At 30.0% G+C, this 21,852-nt stretch overlaps 1 protein-coding gene across 2 annotated transcripts; it reads left to right on the top strand.

Moving 5' to 3' along the window:
• The first annotated feature begins 5,661 nt into the window (after window positions 1-5,661).
• Window positions 5,662-9,475, top strand: LOC107924447 (AT-hook motif nuclear-localized protein 1). 2 transcript variants are annotated; one of them, XM_041080893.1, is made up of 6 exons: window positions 5,662-5,955; window positions 6,510-6,839; window positions 7,314-7,381; window positions 7,630-7,761; window positions 8,466-8,627; window positions 8,913-9,475. In XM_041080893.1, the coding sequence occupies exons 2-6, from the start codon at window positions 6,551-6,553 to the stop codon at window positions 9,198-9,200; spliced, it is 939 nt and encodes a 312-aa protein (XP_040936827.1). In that variant the 5' UTR covers window positions 5,662-5,955; window positions 6,510-6,550; the 3' UTR covers window positions 9,201-9,475. The 2 variants fall into 2 exon arrangements, with proteins under 2 accessions (XP_040936827.1, XP_016710393.1); XM_016854904.2 differs by lacking the exon at window positions 5,662-5,955 and having other exon boundaries at window positions 6,447-6,839.
• Window positions 9,476-21,852: the final 12,377 nt, after the last annotated feature.

Here is a 21,852-nt window from a genome sequence, read left to right as displayed (position 1 = left end):
GCTAAATTTGTTATTAAACCCATAAAAAAAAGGCCACATTGGCATTTTATTTAGTGATCAAATACATTTTAATATGTAAAATATTAGCAGTTAAATTTATTATTTTACCAATAAAAAAAATGTCATATTGAAATTATGGTTGGTAGCCAAATACATTTTAACGGTGAAATGGCTAAAAGTAATGAAATTTAAAAAAAAAATGATGACCAAAATAAAAACTCACTAAAAATGTTTATTTAGGAAGTTTACAATAATGTTTTTATGTCAAATTTATCAAAATTTTATCATTTTAGTTATTATTTTAAATATTACAAATTTATAATTATAAAATAAAGTAATTTAGCATCTTTTATTAATAAAATTAAAATATAAACATAACACTAAAAAAATATAAAATATAAAAAAGTAAAATGACATGTGAAAAAAGGGTGTCGCCTCCTTCTTTGGAAAATATTTTTTATTTTATTAAAATATTATTTTTATAGGTAGTGTTGTTGTTTTTTCTGTTCAAAACTATCTATTTTTGTAAATAATTTACTTTCCACCTTATTTTGTAATTTTTTTTGTATTATTAATGTAAAAACCCCAATTACACTCTTGGAAATTCAATTTCAGCTTACTCAAATATTCACATCTGATTCAAATTAAAATTCAACTCCTTCATTTTAAGTTTTTTCTGTTGAAATAATAAATTTTAAAAATATGTTAATGACAAATAAATCGACATGGGAAACTCTGAAGCTGGGAAAGCTTTATTCACAAACCAACATGCTTCTATATAAAAGAAAAAAAAAGATGGCAAATTTTTTATTACTAGGGTACAGATAGAAATCTAATAACTAGGCAAAATCCAATTACTAGGAACAAATAAAGAGAGAGAGAGAGAGAGAGCCGTAAAATAGAAGTGGTTTGTGAGAAGGAATGAGTGAAAAAAAGCAACGGCTGAGAGATCAGAGGGGTGGGAGAAAAAAAGGAAAACCGCGGCTGAGCCTCGACTGAAGGAGGGAAACAAAACATGGTTGAGATGGAAAGAAAAGTTTTTAGGCTGCAACTAGATCTATATATTTATGTTTTTATGAGTAAAATAAAACTATATCCAAAAATGTATTATAAATTTAAGCAAAATGAATTAGATTGGCACTTATCCAAATTATTTTTTTTCTTTTTAATATATTAACTTAAAATTATTTATTTTCTTATACTGATAACAATGTTAATGTTAATAAAGATAAAACTCAAACTGTCTAATGGATAATATTAAATCAAATTCAAATTTCTTAACTTAAACTTGAATAGGGATGAGAAAACTAAAACTGTTCAATAGATTTCAAACCACCCGACTTCAAATTAAATAATTTTTTTCTTACATTAATAATAATATTAATACCAAATAAACTAGGATTTAACTGTCCAATAGATAATATTAAATCAAATTCGATTTTTTTAAATTAAACTTGACACTCAAATTGTTCAAAAGATTTCAAACTGCTTCAAATTTAGTAGAATTTTCTTTTTAAAAGTGGATATAGAGGTGGGGATGGGAGATGAGGTGCGTGAATCTTTTCTTTTGTACAGTGCGAATGAAGTAATTATGGTAATTACTTAATTATTCTCTCCCGCTTCATTCTAAAAAAAAATTACCATTTTATATTTATTTGTGTTATATATATACCACGATCAAAATCGTGAAAATATAATCATATATCATAAAAAAAGTTTATATTTTATGTTTTTGAAGGATATTTATTTAATTTAAAAAATTAAATATATTAAAAATAGATAATAAAAATTAAATTAAAGGGAAACGAATCCAATGAAAATACTTTTAAAATTATACAATCATAATAAAACAATTATAAAACATAATAACATTCGCCTTACTCTGCTGCCATTCGTACACAACATCAATCACATTCGCTTCTATCCCCTAATTAGTTGATATTTAATATATTATTTTACTAAAATAAAAAATTAAAAGTTACGGAAAGGACACTTGTCTAAATCCCATAGCCCATACTAATGTAAAACCATCAAACAAATCTCAAAGCTCCGCCTGCAGGATAAAACAAGAGCCCACACTCCTTGCAAACCCAGTAATCCACTCACCAATATTCTTGTCCCGGACCACACCACTTTAAGGTCCCTCTCTAAATTAAGAAGATTCCTGGTTGCACCAGAGTCCAAGGACCTTGCCATCATATGCTTTTTGCTCTTTTAGCAGCCTCTACAAAAATACAATATATATAAATCTGACTAATTAAAAATTTAGAGTTAACTAATAAATAATGTATAATTTAAAGTAATACTAAATTAAAACTGTTTTTTGAGAGGCCAAATACAATTCTACATATTTCTTTTTATCAATGCGATAATAATTTTAAGAGTGAAATATAATTTTACCATTGTCAATAAAATTATACAAAGTCTTGAAAGATTGAGGAGGCCAGCCCCTGCTAGCCCTCCTTGACGACGCCCGTATTCATCTCCTAACATTACCCTTTGTGGTTGAAATATTTTTTCCTTCAATCTTTGTTCGATGATAACAAGTTTTATGTATTATTTGTATGGTCAAATTCTATATAAGGTATTCATATTATACATTTTTATGGATTTAATTTCTCTATCATTAACTGATAATTTTAAGTTCCTTTACTTTTTCAGATTGTATATTTTCATTTCTATAACTTTTTTTTTTCATTATATCAAATAATCTAACGTAAACATGTGATGATGTGATACATACAATTTGATTTTTTTTTACAATTGGATAACTTTTTGCATATTCAATAAATAAAAATAAAAATAATATTTATCTAATTAAAAAAAACAACATTTATACGTCACATCATCATTGTGTAGTGTAAAAACATTAGTCATACCAAATGATATTCACAATTAATGGAAAAATTAAGTTGAAATCAGGACTAAAAATATATATTTCAAAAAGTAGAAAGACTATAAATAAATAAATTAGAGTAAAAGAAATTAAATTTACCGAAAATATATAATAAAATGGAGTTTATGTGGAATTTTACGTTCAATGACCAAATGATAGTTTAGGGAAACATAATAATTAGGAGTGTACACAATTCGGTTAAAATTGAATTAATTGATCTAATCAATTTAATTCAGTTAATAGAACAGTGGTTGAATTTAGTTTGGTCGAAAATCAATTAATAATTTTTGAAATTTTAGTTATCGGTTAATTCGATACGAAACTAAATAATTAATCGAAATAAATAATATATATTATTTAAAGCTGTTTCTAATGTCTTATTTGTCATTTTCACTGGGTAATTAATTGAATTTCAAGATTTATGACGTGTTTCTAAAGACAAAAATATATAGATTTCGGTTAATCGATTAAATTAATTGAAATATTTCAATTCAATTAACAATTAATTATTTTTATATTTTAAATAATTCAATTAATAATAATTTGATTTAAATATTAATCGAATTCGATTGTTTAAACATTCCTGGTAAAGGAGGAAGAGGTTTGTGGGTCAAGACCAAGCCCATTCTTAAGCTGAAACCGAAAGAAGGCCTTTTAGACCTTCGTTAGCCGCTGCCGGTAATAGGAAACTCTCTCCCTCGGTGGAGAGAGATACTTGCCTTTTTTTTCCTTTAATTATTTTCCGATGGAAAACCGTTCTTTTAAATGAAGAATGAGAAAAAAAAAAAAGGGACTTCACTTGTATTCATTAATAATATCATTTATCTATACAAATCCAAAAGCAAATATAGTTCAGTGGTTGATGCCACCAATAAAAACACTATCACCCCTAATGTAGCAGAGCTAGCTAAATGTCGTGCGAATTGATTGTCCGATCTTAACACATGCTTAAACACCAAACACACTGATAGCATAAAGAATTTTAGTTTTAACAATCAAGTGTCCAAACTAAAGAGTCCTCTAGTTATCGATGCCACCCAAATCCAATGCCGACAAGTTTTCCTTCACCTCCTTTGCTTATGGCCTTACGGCGATAACACCTTCAACAAGCTGGGGTTTTTTTCCCCTCTTCAATAAGTCTGAATCAACTCATAGTCAACCTTCTTCCTTCCTAACCATATCTTTTTCCCCTTTTTGAGTTGAAAAAAAAAAGAAACAAATAATTTTTTTTCTTAAAAAGAAAAGCCATTTTCAACCTACATAATAAAATATTTGAGCAGTGGGGAGGAAGGAAGACCAAATCCAAAATTAGGAAATAGTGGTCAGGGTAAGTTGGGGACAGCTTATCTTAAATAATCTTTGAAAAAGATTCAAAGAGTAGGGCCCTTGTCTTCACACTTGACAGCCATGTGAACTTACATTAACAACATGCCTCTCTCTCACACAACTATACCTCTCAACAATATGACTGTAACTCAGCTACCCTCACAGCACTCTGCATTGAGATTAAAAAAACACTACAAGTTTAATCTCAGTAAAATTAAAAAAAAAGATTAATTAATACAATAAATTTATATATTTTTAAAAAACTTGCAATTTAATTTTGATTTCAATTAGTTCTTTTTTTTTTCTGATTTCGCCCTTTAAATATGACTTGCTTTGTACCATTAAAACAGTTTTTTTTTTTGGACATAGGCCATAAAATCTTACATGACGTATGGAAGAGGTGTGCCAGAGATTATCCAATCATATCCGACCATGAGACAATATGACTTTCACCCACAGGTGACGCGATCATCACTCCCAAACGCCTCATTATTATCATCAGGAAAAAATCAGAAACGCTTATAATAAAGAAATATAGAAAAAAAGGAAGAAGCAGAAGAACAAGAACGAGCAAAAAAACAAAAAGAAAGTCCACACTCTACGTCTACGGTGGCACAACCGTGATTAAGACAACAACTCAAGGGCAAAATCTAAGATGTTCGTTCTTTATTTGCTGCAAAAGACAAAAAGCAGACTAGCAGCGATATAATGTCGAAAAAATACCCGTAGTATTTATCAGCCAAGTATAATAGTATTTCGGATATGTTACAGGATCAACTTTCAAAAATTTAGAAATACAACATTTATAGTTGATTAAAATATGTGGTAACTCTATACACTTTTGGTAAATTTAAAATATAATTTTTTTTTATTTTTATTTTTTTAGAATTCAAGTATAACTATCAACATAATTAAAATATTTTTGTATTTAATAATATCTATGTTTCAAAATTAATTTATATTTTAAAATTATAAAATAATTATATAGATTAAATAAAATGATGGTTAAAATGTTTGTTAAATAAAATTTTGATATAAATTTATATAGTGTAACCCCATCATTACTTTAATATTATATAAAAAATAAAAAAAAGCTATTTATAATTAAAATTAAAATATTTGCTTTAAAAGAATTAGTACGGATTTATTTAATAAAAAATAGCATAACTTTGAAAAAGGTGGGCCCTCCAACGCCAACTTTCCAGCTTGAAATGGAAGACACAAATAAATATTTTAGGAAAGCTATTAACTTTACTTTTTCTCCCTTATTTTATTTCCCATATCTTTTTCACCAAATTACTATTTTACCCCATTTTAATTCAAGTTTCAAATTCAATTTTCGTTTACCGGACGTGAAATTCTTCTTAACCAAATTTTATATATCGGGGTTATCAATTTACCTACTAATTAATACTTATTTTAACTTTTATTAAAATATTTTATTTTTCATATTTTGTATTTTCATTTTGTTTTGTGTGTTCTCTCGGAGTAAAAGTCTCTGTTCAGACAATAAAATAAAAGAACCGGCAGCGGTTTTCTGAACTTTTTTTTTATCTTGAGTAACAGTTTTTTTTTTATATAAATATTTTAGATTTTTTTTGGAAAAGAAAATTATGTTGGTTGGACAGAAAAAAAAAAGTTTCGAAGTACTTTGCTACAGGGAAATGTGAACAGGTCTGAGAAGAATAGTGTCAGTGAAGAGTTTGTTCTGGTGTGGTGCTTAGAAGTTACAGGTCATGATCTCTACATTTAACATCGTTTAATTTCTAAGTTTATTTATAATACTTTCTTTTGATTTTGATTTTTTCTTCTTTTTCTTTGATTGAGATGAAAATAATTTTTTTTTTAAAGATTTGGTGAGTTACAAATTATCTTCTTCTGTTTTTTTTAAATGCTAAGCTTTGCAGGTATGAGTGTTTTTATGCTCAACTATCAGCAATTCTCTAGGTTGATTACGTAATTATTACTGTCACAGTAAGGTTTTTGTTGAGTATTAGTTTGTGTTAAGAAATTGTGATCATCACAACTAAACTGAAAGTTGAGTTTTTTTTTTAATGTACTTTTTTTTTCCGATTTTTTTGGGTGTATTTTGATATCTTTTTTTTTTTAATATTAATTTACAACTTCCGTTCTAAGTGAAATAAGTGATGATGGAGCAAAATATAGGAGGAGGATGTGTGTATCGTATAGTTACCTTTCTGATTTTTTGTTGAAGATTTCTGTTTTATAGGTGACCGGCTTGGAGTCTGTTAAGTATAATTTAATATTTGCATGGAGACAAATTCAGGTGTTACAGTGATAGGAGCAGAAGCTCCATCAGCTTATCAAATGGCACCTAGGACCGAAAATGTTAGCCAGATTGGTGTCGGCTCAACAACAGAGGATGTTTCACCAGTTAGTGTAGGGTTAACTGGTAGTATAGAAAAGAAAAAGAGAGGTAGGCCTAGGAAATATGGGCCAGATGGGACAATGGCGAGGGCATTGTCACCAATGCCTATTTCCTCATCTGTCCCGACCAGCGGAGGTGAGTTCTCAAGTGGTGGCGGAAAGCGTGGGAGAGGACGAGGTAGCGGGTACCAGATTAAACATCAGAAGGGAATGGACTTGGAGAATTTAGGTACCAAGCTTTTCTGTGGAAAGTTATTGCTTTTGATTCAAATTTTAGCATACTGTTGTTTTGTTTTAGTTTGAGTTCAATCATGTTATAGATTCTTCAAAACACCTGATTGGTTTGGAATTTTCTGAATGCCACTTTGAAAGATTCTATATGTGAAGTTGATAATACTTGTTGACCTTTTTGTGGGACCTAATCTGAGATGCCGTTGTTCAGATTTGGGAGGATGTTACTGGTTTCTGTGAATGAGTGGCCTTTTTTTGTGACTGTAGAAGGTCTAGGAATATTCCGTCTTTGATTTATGTTTCTTTCTCTGACCATCTGGAATCTGGTTTAAAGGGCTTCTTTGCAAAAATATGTAGTAGATCTATGTTTGTTTGACAAACAGGCTAAAGGTATATCAGCACATGATTTGTTTATTTGTTTAGTTTAACAGTGAAATTCTGTACTTATAGATGTTGCTTAAATGATTTATAGGTGAATGGGCTGCTACTTCTGTCAGGTCAAGTTTTACTCCTCATGTTATCACAGTCAATGCTGGCGAGGTAAGTTTTGATATAGGAAACAGAGAGGAGTTTATTCATTTTATCGGGGAACATTCTTATGCTTCATTTCTATCATTGCCAAAGACTTGTGTAGGCTTTCTGGGTCCATCCTTTTCGTGGTCGCTAGTGTTCTTTTCCTTGTTCATAACTTTTTTTCTAGACTTTAGACCTTCGATAGGCTATAATCGTGGTCTCTAAGGTGATCATTATCTACTTCTTTCCTTATATTTGATTTTGTGGTGTTTAAGGATGTGACAATGAAGGTGATATCATTTTCTCAACAAGGACCGAGAGCTATTTGCATCCTATCTGCCAATGGAGTAATTTCAAATGTTACACTTCGTCAACCCGATTCTTCTGGGGGCACTCTTACGTACGAGGTTAGGCAATTTTGAAATTACTATCACATTCTGAAATATGAGGAGTTTCCAATAACATATAGTCTAATTTATATGCAAAAACGGTAGTCTAATCTGTAATGTGTTTGATTATGGAAATTGAATCAATGTTTTGTTGCATGATTCTAATGTTTGCAGTACTGTTTAATATAAGTTTGTCAAAGGATTTCATAAGATACAAGACATTCTTTAAAATATACTCATTAATTTTAAAGGATGTTATGCCTATAAATGTTCGTACGCTAAGGAAGACGTTTGCTGCTGAGAATGTACTTTATAATGCAGCCGAGTAAGTTGAAGTTCCTCCTGGAAAAACATTTTCAGGTCTAATTTGAAATTATCAGTGCATAAAACTTGGAATGCTTTGGGAGGAATTGATTATAAGATGGTTCGCATTATTCTCCGAAGGATAATGCTATTAGGTGTGTGAAAACCACTGATTATAAAGATACAAATGTCAGGTAAGATAAATACTCGTGAAACCAAGTAGATAGTGCATATCGTTTGAAGGGAGAGGAGGTGGTTGTCAAAGCAAAATTTTAACCTCAAAAAGCTGGAACTTTTTTCCATTTTGACCTCAAAAGTTGTGCCAACTATGATGCTGAACAAGGCCAACATGAACTTCTTACTCTGTTTTGATTTTCTAATCGTTAATAGAAAACTTTGTCTGTCCTATTTTCTTGTAGGGTCGCTTTGAGATACTTTCCTTGTCTGGATCCTTCATGCCTACAGAAACTCAAGGAACGAGAAGTCGATCTGGTGGAATGAGTGTATCTTTGGCAAGTGCTGATGGCCGTGTTGTAGGAGGAGGAGTTGCTGGGCTTCTTATAGCTGCCAGCCCTGTACAAGTAAGCCTCTTAGTGCTAAATTTCCGGTCCCCTTTTAGAATTAATAATATGTTTAATTTGAGGGGCTTCAAGTGATGGCTAAGTACTCGTCTATCGGCTCTCAAGCTCGTAGTCTGAGTTGTATGAACACCTGAGAGAAGTGCATGAGACATCTTTCAAAATATTGTAGAGAGCTGGAATGGAATTGATTCATACTTTGCCTTTCACAATTTGAAAAGATTTAAGAGTCTAGACAAATCTTTGGTCTCAAACACATTGATGATTAATCTTTTGTTGAATTATCAGGTTGTTGTCGGCAGCTTTTTACCTGGCAACCAGCATGATCAAAAACCCAAAAAGCAGAAGATTGAGTCCATACCAGCTACTGTTGCACGAAACCCGAGTATGGTCGCTGCACCAGCTTCAAATGCTGAGAAAGAGGATGGCATAGATGTTGTTTCGCCACAACAAAATTCGAATGCCCTGAAACCAAGCCTCACCGGTGCTACCTTTCGGAGAGAAAATTGGGCGGCCACCATGCAGGAGCCAAGGAATTCAGCAACGGATATCAACATTTCGTTGCCAGCAGGTTAATCTTATAAAATCGGACTCGGAGGCTGACTAGACTAAAATCCCTGATGTTTTTCGTTCATCAAAGAGTACGGAGTGTTATGTGTTGTTGAATATTAATGTAGGATGATGAGGTAGGATTAATATCCAGCTAGGTTTTAATGTCTCAGGCAAAGACAATCTTTTCTTCTTTTTTTAGCCTGATTGATGAGAGTTGCCCTAGATTTTAAAAGATCTCCCAATTATGTAGTAGTGACATTTTTATCATTTCTATTCATATGGTTTCATTTTTCATTCAACTACAATGACTCTTATCATACCATTATTAACCTGCTTCTTCCAGTATGCCAAATTACACCCTAAACTATAATATGTAAACCTTGACCCTCCATTTTCTACTTATACGTTTCTTCTGCTTGAACAACTATAATATATACAATATAATTTTCATGAATTGAGAAAATAATATGAATCATTTTAAATTAGACTTTTTCAAATGTTAGACTATCTACTAAAGCCCAAAGTCTCACGTGGAATTTGGGAAGGTTTAGATAAGGTTTAGCTCTTAAAATGGGTGTGCAAAAAAAAGAACTTAATTGAATTATGAGCTTGGTTTGGATTTCATAATTCATGACCCGAATTTGACCCAACTTGATCCATTTTGAATATGACAATATATTTTTTCATTTTAATCATAGTTTAAAATGAAAGGAGCACTAATTAAAACTCTTTATTGACAACTTATCAAGATTCATATAATTTCCTCTCCCTCAGTTTGTACCAAAAAAGCGTCCTTTAAAATATGTTTTTTAAATATTTAAAATGATTAATTTCCAAAACTAAAGTAAAGAGGATGACTTTGTGTATAAATAAATAAAATAATAGAATCGGATGTAGGGAGTTTGACATTGCAAACAAAACAAATAAGGAGCTTATGTATTCTCGTTCAACAACACATGCTTCTCAATCTGTGTCTTTTGCTGTCGGAAAAACATGAAACGTCAATATGTCTATGTACCAGTTTATAATTATGTTATACATCCTCTACTCTACTAGTTATCTTGCCCGACTCATTAATCGATTACTTCGCCCAACACTTCTTCTTTTTTTTTTTTACCAAAATGACACTAAATTTAACCATTTTAATAAAATTATTGTTACTAGTAATTAATATATCATGTAATTTCATCACATCAAGTCATATAATCGATCTAACAAAAGATTTAATAATAATTTACCAATTAAGAGGCGACACGTAATTTATGAGTATCTCCCTTAAATTTTTTTTAAAATCTCATTATAAGACACATAACCTATGAATGTCTCACGCAATAGTCATTACTCTCTTTTCTCTTTAAATTTTTTATGACTTTTTCACTTAAAACAACATTTATTACTTTCAACTCATTAAGTAAATTGCTACATCAAATAAATGAGACATTTAACTTAGACTTGTCTATGAACCGAGCTAAATACTTGCTCGAAAAGTAGGAGAGTTTGGACAAAAACATAGGTCCTAAAAACAGGCTTAAACAAAAAAAAGAGTTTATTTTCTAAACGGGTGAAGCCTCAGGTAAACTTTTTTGCTTGGCCCAACCCAAATTTTCATAAAAAAAAAATATTGTTGCTATTTTTTTTATTTTTTACCTGTTTTTCATTGTTTTGCTATCATTTCGTTATTATATTGCTACTATTTTATTGTTATTATTTTGATATTGTATAATTCTTGTTTTATTATTAATTTAGCTACTATTTTATATGTATTTGCCTACTAAGTTGCACCTATCTTAATGTTATTTAAGTTTTTTTTTAAAAATTTTTCCATTTGTTAGGAAATATTTATTTTAATTTTTTAGTGTATTTGATGTGTTATATTTTTTAAATTTATTTTTTATATAAAAAATTTTAATGTGGGTTGTGCCGGACTCGAATTCTAACATTTTTATTTAAGTTGGACTTAGATAAATTTTAAGCCTATTTTTTAGGTCGGGCCAAATCCGAACCTAAAAAACATACCTAATTTTTTTACTTACCCAACTCATAAACAACTCTGAAAGTTTGTTGTGGTTTTACTTTCCCCGCCATGGCGCCAATGTAGTGAGTAGACGAGCAATGTAAAAAGAAGAAAATTGCGTGCGAATTATGAGAAACTAATAGTTTGTTGTTAGGATTTATAAATGTGGAGACATATGCTTGGAAGTTTCCCATTGAAAAGGACATGGACCAAACCACCCTGGTTTTAGGCTAAATAAATATCAAGTGAAATAATAAACAATGACCCAATTTACTATATATTGCAAAAATTGTTGACATGGAGATGGAATGTTATTATAATTCTCAAGTCACCAAATTCTTCTTTTCTTTCGCACACTCTTGTTTCGTCACTATATTGGTTTTCCACAAATACTTCCAACATCCAACCTATTTCATTTTCTCTTTTGGTTTAAATAAATGTTCCTAAAATGCTCAGAAATTTCCTCCTGCACCTTCATAATTAACTTCTTCCCATGGTTTTAATATTGCAATCAACCAGTCCTCTTTGCTTCCAGGAAATAGATGAGTAGCTTTTTTTCTGATTAACTTTATATAGCTAGTAAATCTTGCCGTTGTTAATTTAGTGACAAAAAACCTCTTATTAATGGCTAAAACTAGCAAAATGGAGGGAGGTGGTGGGTTCCCTGCCTTATGGTTTTTATCAAGTATTCCTTTGGTCATATTATTGGCTTTGTTACTATCAGCTCCTATGCATCATGAACTTGTTTTCTCCACCTATGACTTCATCGTGGTGGCAAAGTCTTGTCCCTTAGCTCGGTTTACCGTGTTCTACGCTATCCTTGGCATTATTAACATTATTATTGGAAGCCCTGATCATCAAGATGCAGCTGGTCATGAGTTCAACCATCCTGTCCTGGATTTAGGGTTTGTCAACATAGGCGCAAAAGAAGAAAAAATTTATTATGAGGGCAGTGACGTTGAGGATGTACAACTTTATCATGGTTACGATGAAGAAAACGATGATACTCTTGGCACAGAAGATGGTCAGGATAGTGAAGAAGATGAGGAAGATAATGATTTGGAAACGAGAGTAGAGGAATTCATAGCCAAAGTCACACGAAAATGGAGAGAGGAATTGCTTACGGAGAGGCTTTTTTGCATGGCACCAACTTAATTACTCTCAACTCCACTCTCACTGCTATATCTGCAGCAAAACCTATGTATATAGAATAGGTAGCATCCCACAGCCCCCCGTGTCTGTATATATGTGTATATATGTGGGGATATAAAAATATGGAGTATGAGAGACTTGGTTAATTCTGTAGATATATAACATATGGTATTGAAAGAATAGATTAGGTTGCTTGATTCCATCCTGCAGCCATGACTGAGTTAGATGAATTGGATATGGAGAATGTTATAATAAGTAGATAAGGTAGTTTTATTTAATAATTCCAGAATATTTGTAATATATACACCGTTTGATGATGTAGTATTATAGAGGAAACACTGGTGGTGGTTGAATCCTTTTCTGTCTAAAACAAAAAAAGAATAGCTCACATTTCCTCTTTTATTACCAAAGTGAACGTGTTATCATAAGAGTGCACGTATCTTTTTACTATTATATTGCAGTTGGTGAAAGAAAACAAAGAAGAAGAACAAGTACCTGGTTATTTCTTTAGTTCGGGTTTGCTGAGTTGAATCCCAAGTTTGGCAGATAATGCATATATGTATATCCCAAATTATCATTTATTTCAAGTGAGTTTGGATGACCGGTGTTGTGTAATTCAGTACGCTATATACGCTATATAGTATCTAATTTCATCACTACCGCTATTTTTACTCTAACCACAACTAATCGCACCACTCATCCATACCCAAATTTTTGTTTGCTGCTTCACCTTCATTTGGATCTTTGGTATTAACTTAACCTTCCTTCCTTCTTGGTCTATCATGTTGCTTTTGCTCTGCTCCCAGGCATTATCAGTTGTTTCCACTCATCTTTAATTTTATTATACACACTTTGTTATCCTCATAAGTTGTATTTATATTATTATTTAAGTTTTTAATCGAGTCAGAGCCAGATCACCAACTCGATTAGGAACTAATTAAAATAAGTAAAATTATTAGATGATATTTTAATCTTTTCATTTTTAAAAAAATTAATAAAAATATATGGATATGGTAAGATTTGAATCCATGCTAATTGGGTTAGTAAAATTTTTAATTTGCTATTCAATTAAAATTTTATTTTAATATTTTTATACATTTTAATTTTATTATACATATTTTATTACCTTCATCTGTTATATATCTATACTTCTATATACTATTGATTAAGTATTTTACTGAGTTTGTGTTACCCTTAATTAGGTCACCAAGTTAGTTAGCAAAATTATAGAAATATCTTTTCGTAATTAAAATAAATTATATTATTCGAGGGTAATTTATTATTTTTATTTTTTTAAAAACCAATAAAAATACATATAGTAAAATTTGAACCCAAACTAATTAAATTAATAAAACCTTTAATTTACCACTCAACTAAATCTTTATTTTAATGTTTTTATATATTTCAATTTTTATTTTGTGCACTTTATTACCTCAATCAATTGTGTATATATTAATGTATTTGATTGAGTTGGTATCATAAGTTAACTTGACAATGACTCAAGATTAATGACAACATCATGATAAACAAATTCAATATATATATTTTAATTTTAACATCATACATATTTCATGTGGCATTATTATTAATCAGTTTCAAACCACACATTTCATTATTTATTATATGTTATTTTTAAACACACATTTGAGTTCTAAATTTGTGATTTTTGCACGAATATGTGTGTGATAGAATTTCTAATATATATTAATAATTTTTTTGATTAAATTAGTGTCGCAAATTAACTCGACACTAACTCAGGATTGATGACAATACGGTGATAAACAATTGTGTTCATTTAATATTCTTAATTTGGTGTATTTATGTGTTTAAATTTGATTACACTCATAATTTAATCTATTTTATTCATTTTAATATTGTACATATTTTATATATTATTAATTAGTTTCAAATAATATGTTTTATTATTTATTATATGTTATTTTTAAATACACATCTATATTCTATATATGTGGTTTCCACAAACATAGTCGTGTGAGAAAAATCTTAGTATTATTATTAAAAGTTTGACTGGGTTGGTGTGCAACACCCCATACTTGACCCGATCGTTGGGTCCAAGTTTTGGGATGTCACATTCGTTGTCGGAGCACTTACAAATAATTACCATTCCATTTAACCTTTTGTTCATGCTGTTAAGATTATTACACCCTCATAACATGATTCACAATCTTATCCGAGTATTATATGAGCTTATGAAAGATTTTTACTAACCTAAAGTCGAATAAATATTAAATTATAAAGTTTTAAAACTTTCGGGTTGATGCCACGACTTTGGGGATTCTAAGTCGCAACGTCACTGACTGTTTGATTCTCATCAAACGTGAATTATGTTTTCAAATACCTTAAAGTACTCAAATATTAAACAACTAGACACTTTCTTTATTACTTCATTAATTCACCTATGTATATGTCATACTTTATACAGTAAAGTTTATTTCATACCCCTTTTCTCCGAAAATTTGATGATGATGTGGTGAGATGTGTCAAGGTCACCACTTCGTATAAAAACTTCAATTTGATCTTTCACCTACGCGATGAAAATAATGTGTTAAGTTTGTGAAAGCTTTGTAAGTACCCATGAATTTAAATCTTATCATTTCTTTAATTTAAAAATAGTAACAATATTACTAATATAATTTCATCAACATATCATTTATATCAAGAGATTATTCAATATATTTACGTAACAAACTTACTAACACTTTAATTTACTATATTATCACTTCACGTTTTAACATAGATTGTTATTGGAATTCACTTGCCATGCACATATATTTCTATAACAGCCTAATTTTCAGTGGTATCGGGAATAGAGATTTGAGATCACCAAATCCGACGGGTGAGTTAAAAATTTAATAAATTAATACCTATGAGTCAAATGCGAATGTAAAAGCATTTTTGAATTAGTGAATTTGGTGATTTAAAAGAATTAATTAGGTAAATTGGGTCGAGAATGAGGTATCGAGACCTCGACTTCATAAATCGAGCCATAAATATTTTTAGAAATATTTATGGAGTGTTGGTGAGGTAGTATTAAAATTTAGTCAGAAAATTTTGACGTTTGGGTGGTTAATTAAATAAAAAGGACTAAATTGAAAAGGGTGTAAAAGTTGCTAGAAGGATTAAATAGCTCAATTGTCAAATGAGGAAGGACCTAAAGTGAAAATAGTCCTAAAGGAGATATTTTGGGCAGCAATAGCTGAGAAAAATCAGGAAATGGATGAAATAAGGGCAAAATTGGAAAATTGGTAATTTTCAGTGGTATCGGGAATAGAGATTTGAGATCACCAAATCCGACGGGTGAGTTAAAAATTTAATAAATTAATACCTATGAGTCAAATGCGAATATAAAAGCATTTTTGAATTAGTGAATTTGGTGATTTAAAAGAATTAATTAGGTAAATTGGGTCGAGAATGAGGTATCGAGACCTCGACTTCATAAATCGAGCCATAAATATTTTTAGAAATATTTATGGAGTGTTGGTGAGGTAGTATTAAAATTTAGTCAGAAAATTTTGACGTTTGGGTGGTTAATTAAATAAAAAGAACTAAATTGAAAAGGGTGTAAAAGTTGCTAGAAGGATTAAATAGATCAATTGTCAAATGAGGAAGGACCTAAAGTGAAAATAGTCCTAAAGGAGATATTTTGGGCGGCAATAGCTGAGAAAAATCAGGAAATGGATGAAATAAGGGCAAAATTGGAAAATTGGTAATTTTCAGTGGTATCGGGAATAGAGATTTGAGATCACCAAATCCGACGGGTGAGTTAAAAATTTAATAAATTAATACCTATGAGTCAAATGCGAATATAAAAGCATTTTTGAATTAGTGAATTTGGTGATTTAAAAGAATTAATTAGGTAAATTGGGTCGAGAATGAGGTATCGAGACCTCGACTTCATAAATCGAGCCATAAATATTTTTAGAAATATTTATGGAGTGTTGGTGAGGTAGTATTAAAATTTAGTCAGAAAATTTTGACTTTTGGGTGGTTAATTAAATAAAAAGGACTAAATTGAAAAGGGTGTAAAAGTTGCTAGAAGGATTAAATAGATCAATTGTCAAATGAGGAAGGACCTAAAGTGAAAATAGTCCTAAAGGAGATATTTTGGGCAGCAATAGCTGAGAAAAATCAGGAAATGAATGAAATAAAGGCAAAATTGGAAAATTGGTAATTTTCAGTGGTATCGGGAATAGAGATTTGAGATCACCAAATCCGACGGGTGAGTTAAAAATTTAATAAATTAATACCTATGAGTCAAATGCGAATATAAAAGCATTTTTGAATTAGTGAATTTGGTGATTTAAAAGAATTAATTAGGTAAATTGGGTCGAGAATGAGGTATCGAGACCTCGACTTCATAAATCGAGCCATAAATATTTTTAGAAATATTTATGGAGTGTTGGTGAGGTAGTATTAAAATTTAGTCAGAAAATTTTGACGTTTGGGTGGTTAATTAAATAAAAAGGACTAAGATTAAATAGCTCAATTGTCAAATGAGGAAGGACCTAAAGTGAAAATAGTCCTAAAGGAGATATTTTGGGCGGCAATAGCTGAGAAAAATCAGGAAATGGATGAAATAAGGGCAAAATTGGAAAATTGGTAATTTTCAGTGGTATCGGGAATAGAGATTTGAGATCACCAAATCCGACGGGTGAGTTAAAAATTTAATAAATTAATACCTATGAGTCAAATGCGAATATAAAAGCATTTTTGAATTAGTGAATTTGGTGATTTAAAAGAATTAATTAGGTAAATTGGGTCGAGAATGAGGTATCGAGACCTCGACTTCATAAATCGAGCCATAAATATTTTTAGAAATATTTATGGAGTGTTGGTGAGGTAGTATTAAAATTTAGTCAGAAAATTTTGACTTTTGGGTGGTTAATTAAATAAAAAGGACTAAATTGAAAAGGGTGTAAAAGTTGCTAGAAGGATTAAATAGCTCAATTGTCAAATGAGGAAGGACCTAAAGTGAAAATAGTCCTAAAGGAGATATTTTGGGCGGCAATAGCTGAGAAAAATCAGGAAATAGATGAAATAAGGGCAAAATTGGAAAATTGGTAATTTTCAGTGGTATCGGGAATAGAGATTTGAGATCACCAAATCCGACGGGTGAGTTAAAAATTTAATAAATTAATACCTATGAGTCAAATGCGAATATAAAAGCATTTTTGAATTAGTGAATTTGGTGATTTAAAAGAATTAATTAGGTAAATTGGGTCGAGAATGAGGTATCGAGACCTCGACTTCATAAATCGAGCCATAAATATTTTTAGAAATATTTATGGAGTGTTGGTGAGGTAGTATTAAAATTTAGTCAGAAAATTTTGACTTTTGGGTGGTTAATTAAATAAAAAGGACTAAATTGAAAAGGGTGTAAAAGTTGCTAGAAGGATTAAATAGATCAATTGTCAAATGAGGAAGGACCTAAAGTGAAAATAGTTCTAAAGGAGATATTTTGGGCAGCAATAGCTGAGAAAAATCAGGAAATGGATGAAATAATGGCAAAATTGGAAAATTGCCAAATTTTGCTAAATAAAAATGGGACTAAATTGGAATATCTAGAATTCTCTTCATTTCTCTTCATATTTATCAGCTGAAAAACAGCCATGGAGGAGGGTTCAAGCTGGTTTTCATACTCTAGCTTCATGTAAGTTTAATTCTTGCTTTCTCCTTGAAATTTTTATGTTTTTGTGACTTTTACAACTAGGTCCACTTGTTGAATTCATTAGTTTTTGATTCTATGAAAGAAATTGAAAGTTGCTATGAATATGTGCTGGAAGTATATGATGATTTGGCATGGAATTAGAGCTTTAAATTATTTATATGCTGATTTTATTGAAATAATTGAATAGAAAGTGAATGTTTGGGACCTAATTGTAAAAGAGTTGAAGTTAGAGTTTCATATGAAAATTCTGAATTTCAATAGTTATGAAATAACTTATAATGTGTATAAAAAGTATTAATTGAGAAAATTATCTTAATTGAGGGGTTAATTGAGCAAGGACTGAATTGTATGAATTGTGAAATTTGGGGCAAAATAGAAATCAACATTTTGCACTTAAACTGTTTTAGACAGCAGCAGTAGTCTAACTTTGAAAAATCACCAAAAATTATAGAAATCGAATTAGAGGATGAATAAAATATGAAATTAAAGCTTATTGAGTCTAGTTTCTTATAAAAGAAATTATGTAAGCAATGGAATTCTAAATCATGAGATACAATAACTTTTGTGAGACAAGGTCAGAATGATTTCGAGTTCCCCTGTTCTGACTTTGGAAAATCATAAAAAATTGGATAAAATTAATTAGGGGCTTAAATTTATATTTTTAAAATCCTGAATGAGTCTATTTTCAATAGAAACAAACGAGGACATCATTCGAATCCTGTACAAGAAGATAATTAATTTTTAGTGAAGAAGGGTCGGAACTATCAGACAGCAGAACAGGAGAGACTTTAATGAATAAACTGTATTAATTGGACCAACCAAAAATTATGAAATTTTTATGGTAATAAGGTATATGAGTCTAGTTTCATGGAAAATTATAGGATCTTAATTTGGAGTTCTGTAGCTCAAGATAAAAATAATTTAGTGACTATGACACAGATGGACAGCTTGAATATTCACATAAGTAGATAGTGAAAATTATGGATAATGTTACCTACAAGTGTGTTGTTTATACTAAGGATGTGGAATGGAGAGGAGGAGGAGGAAAAATATGTATGAATATTCAGCTAGCATGGCTAATTTGTATGTTTTTGGCTCAAGGACTAAATTGAATAAAAGTAAAACTTTATAGGTAATTTTGTAAAAATGTCAAAAATGACTAAATTGAAAGGAATGAATTGTTTTATTATCTAAATTAATAAATTGAATGAAATTATCAATTTAAGATTGGGTGAAATTTGGGAATATGGTAAATCACCAATATGCCCCTAAATCTTGGTATTTCTGCAATTTAGTCAGGTAGGTTCGTATATCCTGCATAAGCATGTAAATATGAAAATTTAAGTATTGTTTCGTACTTTATATGATTTTTTTTTGAATATATGAAAAGAATGTTACATGAAACATGAAAATGAATACTAAATAATATAAATTAATTGAAATTATTCTGAAAATCTCGGTAATGCCTCGTATCCTATCCCGGTCTCAGGTACAGGTATGGGGTATTACATTTAATGATATCAGAGCTATGGTTTAGTCGGTTCTCGGATCAAACGTAGTATATGTGAAGTCTAAAAACACATGTCATTACAATATGTGATAGTGTGATATCTCTCGACTCTAATGAAATTTGTTTTACTTATAGAAAGAGATGTTTTATAACCAAGTTAATTATGATAATGCTAAAAACGATACTCAAGTATACAAGTAGAAAGTTGATTATGATGAATCGATAAAAAAAAAGGGGCAAGAATCAAAGTTTTATAATACATGTCGATGATGAATATTATGTTATATGTATTATTAAAAGTAAATTATATTACTATATGAAATATTGTGCTGATGACTAAATTACAAAATATATAAATGTGATATATGAAGTACATGATAAGGATTATTAGAGAATTATGAATGAATAGTGAATTTTGAAATATATTACATGTATTGAAGATACAGAAGATATAAGCATATAAATTATTGGTACAAGGATTAAATTGTAAAGCATGTAAAAATATTATGCGAAAGGTGTAAAACTGATATGCATGTATGAAATAATTTGCCCAAGTAGACAAGATTAGAACTACTAGGATGTTAAGGGACTTCAGCATGCTCTCTGAATATTAGCACGTCAGTGCTCTTTGATTAGCACATTTGTGCTCTCTGATATTTAGCACATCAGTGCTCTCTGATTAGCACATTTGTGCTCTCTATATAGCACTTCAGTGCTCTCTGTTCATTAGTGCATAATAATGCACCTCTGTATAAGTCCTGTATATCCGAAGTGTTCTATCTAGTCTACTGGGCCTCTGTTAAATAAAAAAATTAAACAATTTTCGTTACAAGATAAAGGATTATCCCTGAGTAAAAATGTTAGTTATGAAGAAGCAGTACTCGTAAAAGTACGGATAAATGTTTTATAATACTTGAGAATAATAAATGTTATATGAGTAAATACATGAAAATTAAATTATGAGGCTTTACGATCTATACCCCTTTACTAATACAGTTATATGCAATGAAATTCATGAGATTTATATTGATTAAATTTAGAAGCGGAAAGTGAAAAAAGTTCAATGGTTGAACAATTAATAATACAGTCGGAACTGAGAATGCGTTAATAGGTAAAGATGGGTTCTGAATAGAGACATCAAATTTTTCTGAAAGCTAGCTGGGATATACAGTACCACTGTTAAATAAAGAAGTTATTTATAGGAAAATCGATTTGTTCAAATATGGTATTTATAGAATGGTTGACTGAAAATTCCTTCCAAATTAATTTCTTGAGTGAACTGAATGATGTGAAATTATTGATGACTATACTAGTCAATAGATTGGTGAATAAATTGCAAAAATATTTGAATATAGCAGTTATAATTGGGTATATTATAGTAAATTTTTGGGATATTATGTGGGTATTTTATATGTATTGATATTTTCAGAGGCATATGCAATTGTTAATGTTTGGATGCTATAATAAATATATTAAAAGGTTAGATAAATATGCTAATAGACAGAAATTATCGCAAGTTTGATTGATTCACAAGCGGTACTACTCTATCTTTCTTTGGTTTTCCAAGCTAATATATGTGATAAAACACTTGATAATAAGATTCATATGATATTATCTTCTATTCCCGTTGGTAAAAGCTCTGAGAGGCAAATGTGAAAATTGAATTGAAAATAAAATGTGAAATGAAAGGATAGAAAATGGATATAAATGATAAACTAGGTAAATATGTGCAAAAAGAAACTATAGAATTATAGAAATAATGAAATTCATGATCAAAAGAAAATAATGTAAAGTCTTTAGAGATACATGCCATATAAATCTGTGATAGAGTGATGCGTATAATCCGATCAAATTTTTATTTTACTTATAGACAGAAATACTTTTTAAGCGAGTTATTTCAGAAAGTGTTGAAAGTGACACTAATGTGTCTAAGTAAGAATGTGTTTATGATGAGTTGAAACTTGGAAAGGTATGAAAAGAGTTCATGATATGGATGTGATGATGTATGAAATGAAATAAAAGTTTATCTTGTGATGAGCGCGCCTATGTTGTTTGGTATTTATATGATGTTATGTTGATTGATAAATGATATGTTAGATGTGTGTATATATATAAGAGCTAAAAGTCGAGGCTTTACAATCTTCACCCCCTATCATTATGGTATTATATAATAAAGTTTATGAAATTTATATTGAATAAGTTCACAAGTGTGAAACAAAAAAGTTCAAAAAAAAAAGTGATTTTTCCAATGAAGTTACCTAAAAAAATCTTTAACAGTGACGACAAACATTCTTAAACTTATTAAAAATAC

Source organism: Gossypium hirsutum, chromosome A11 (genome assembly GCF_007990345.1).
Source record: "Gossypium hirsutum isolate 1008001.06 chromosome A11, Gossypium_hirsutum_v2.1, whole genome shotgun sequence".
Lineage (NCBI taxonomy): Eukaryota > Viridiplantae > Streptophyta > Magnoliopsida > Malvales > Malvaceae > Gossypium > Gossypium hirsutum.
This window is presented reverse-complemented; position numbering and strand designations above follow the sequence as displayed.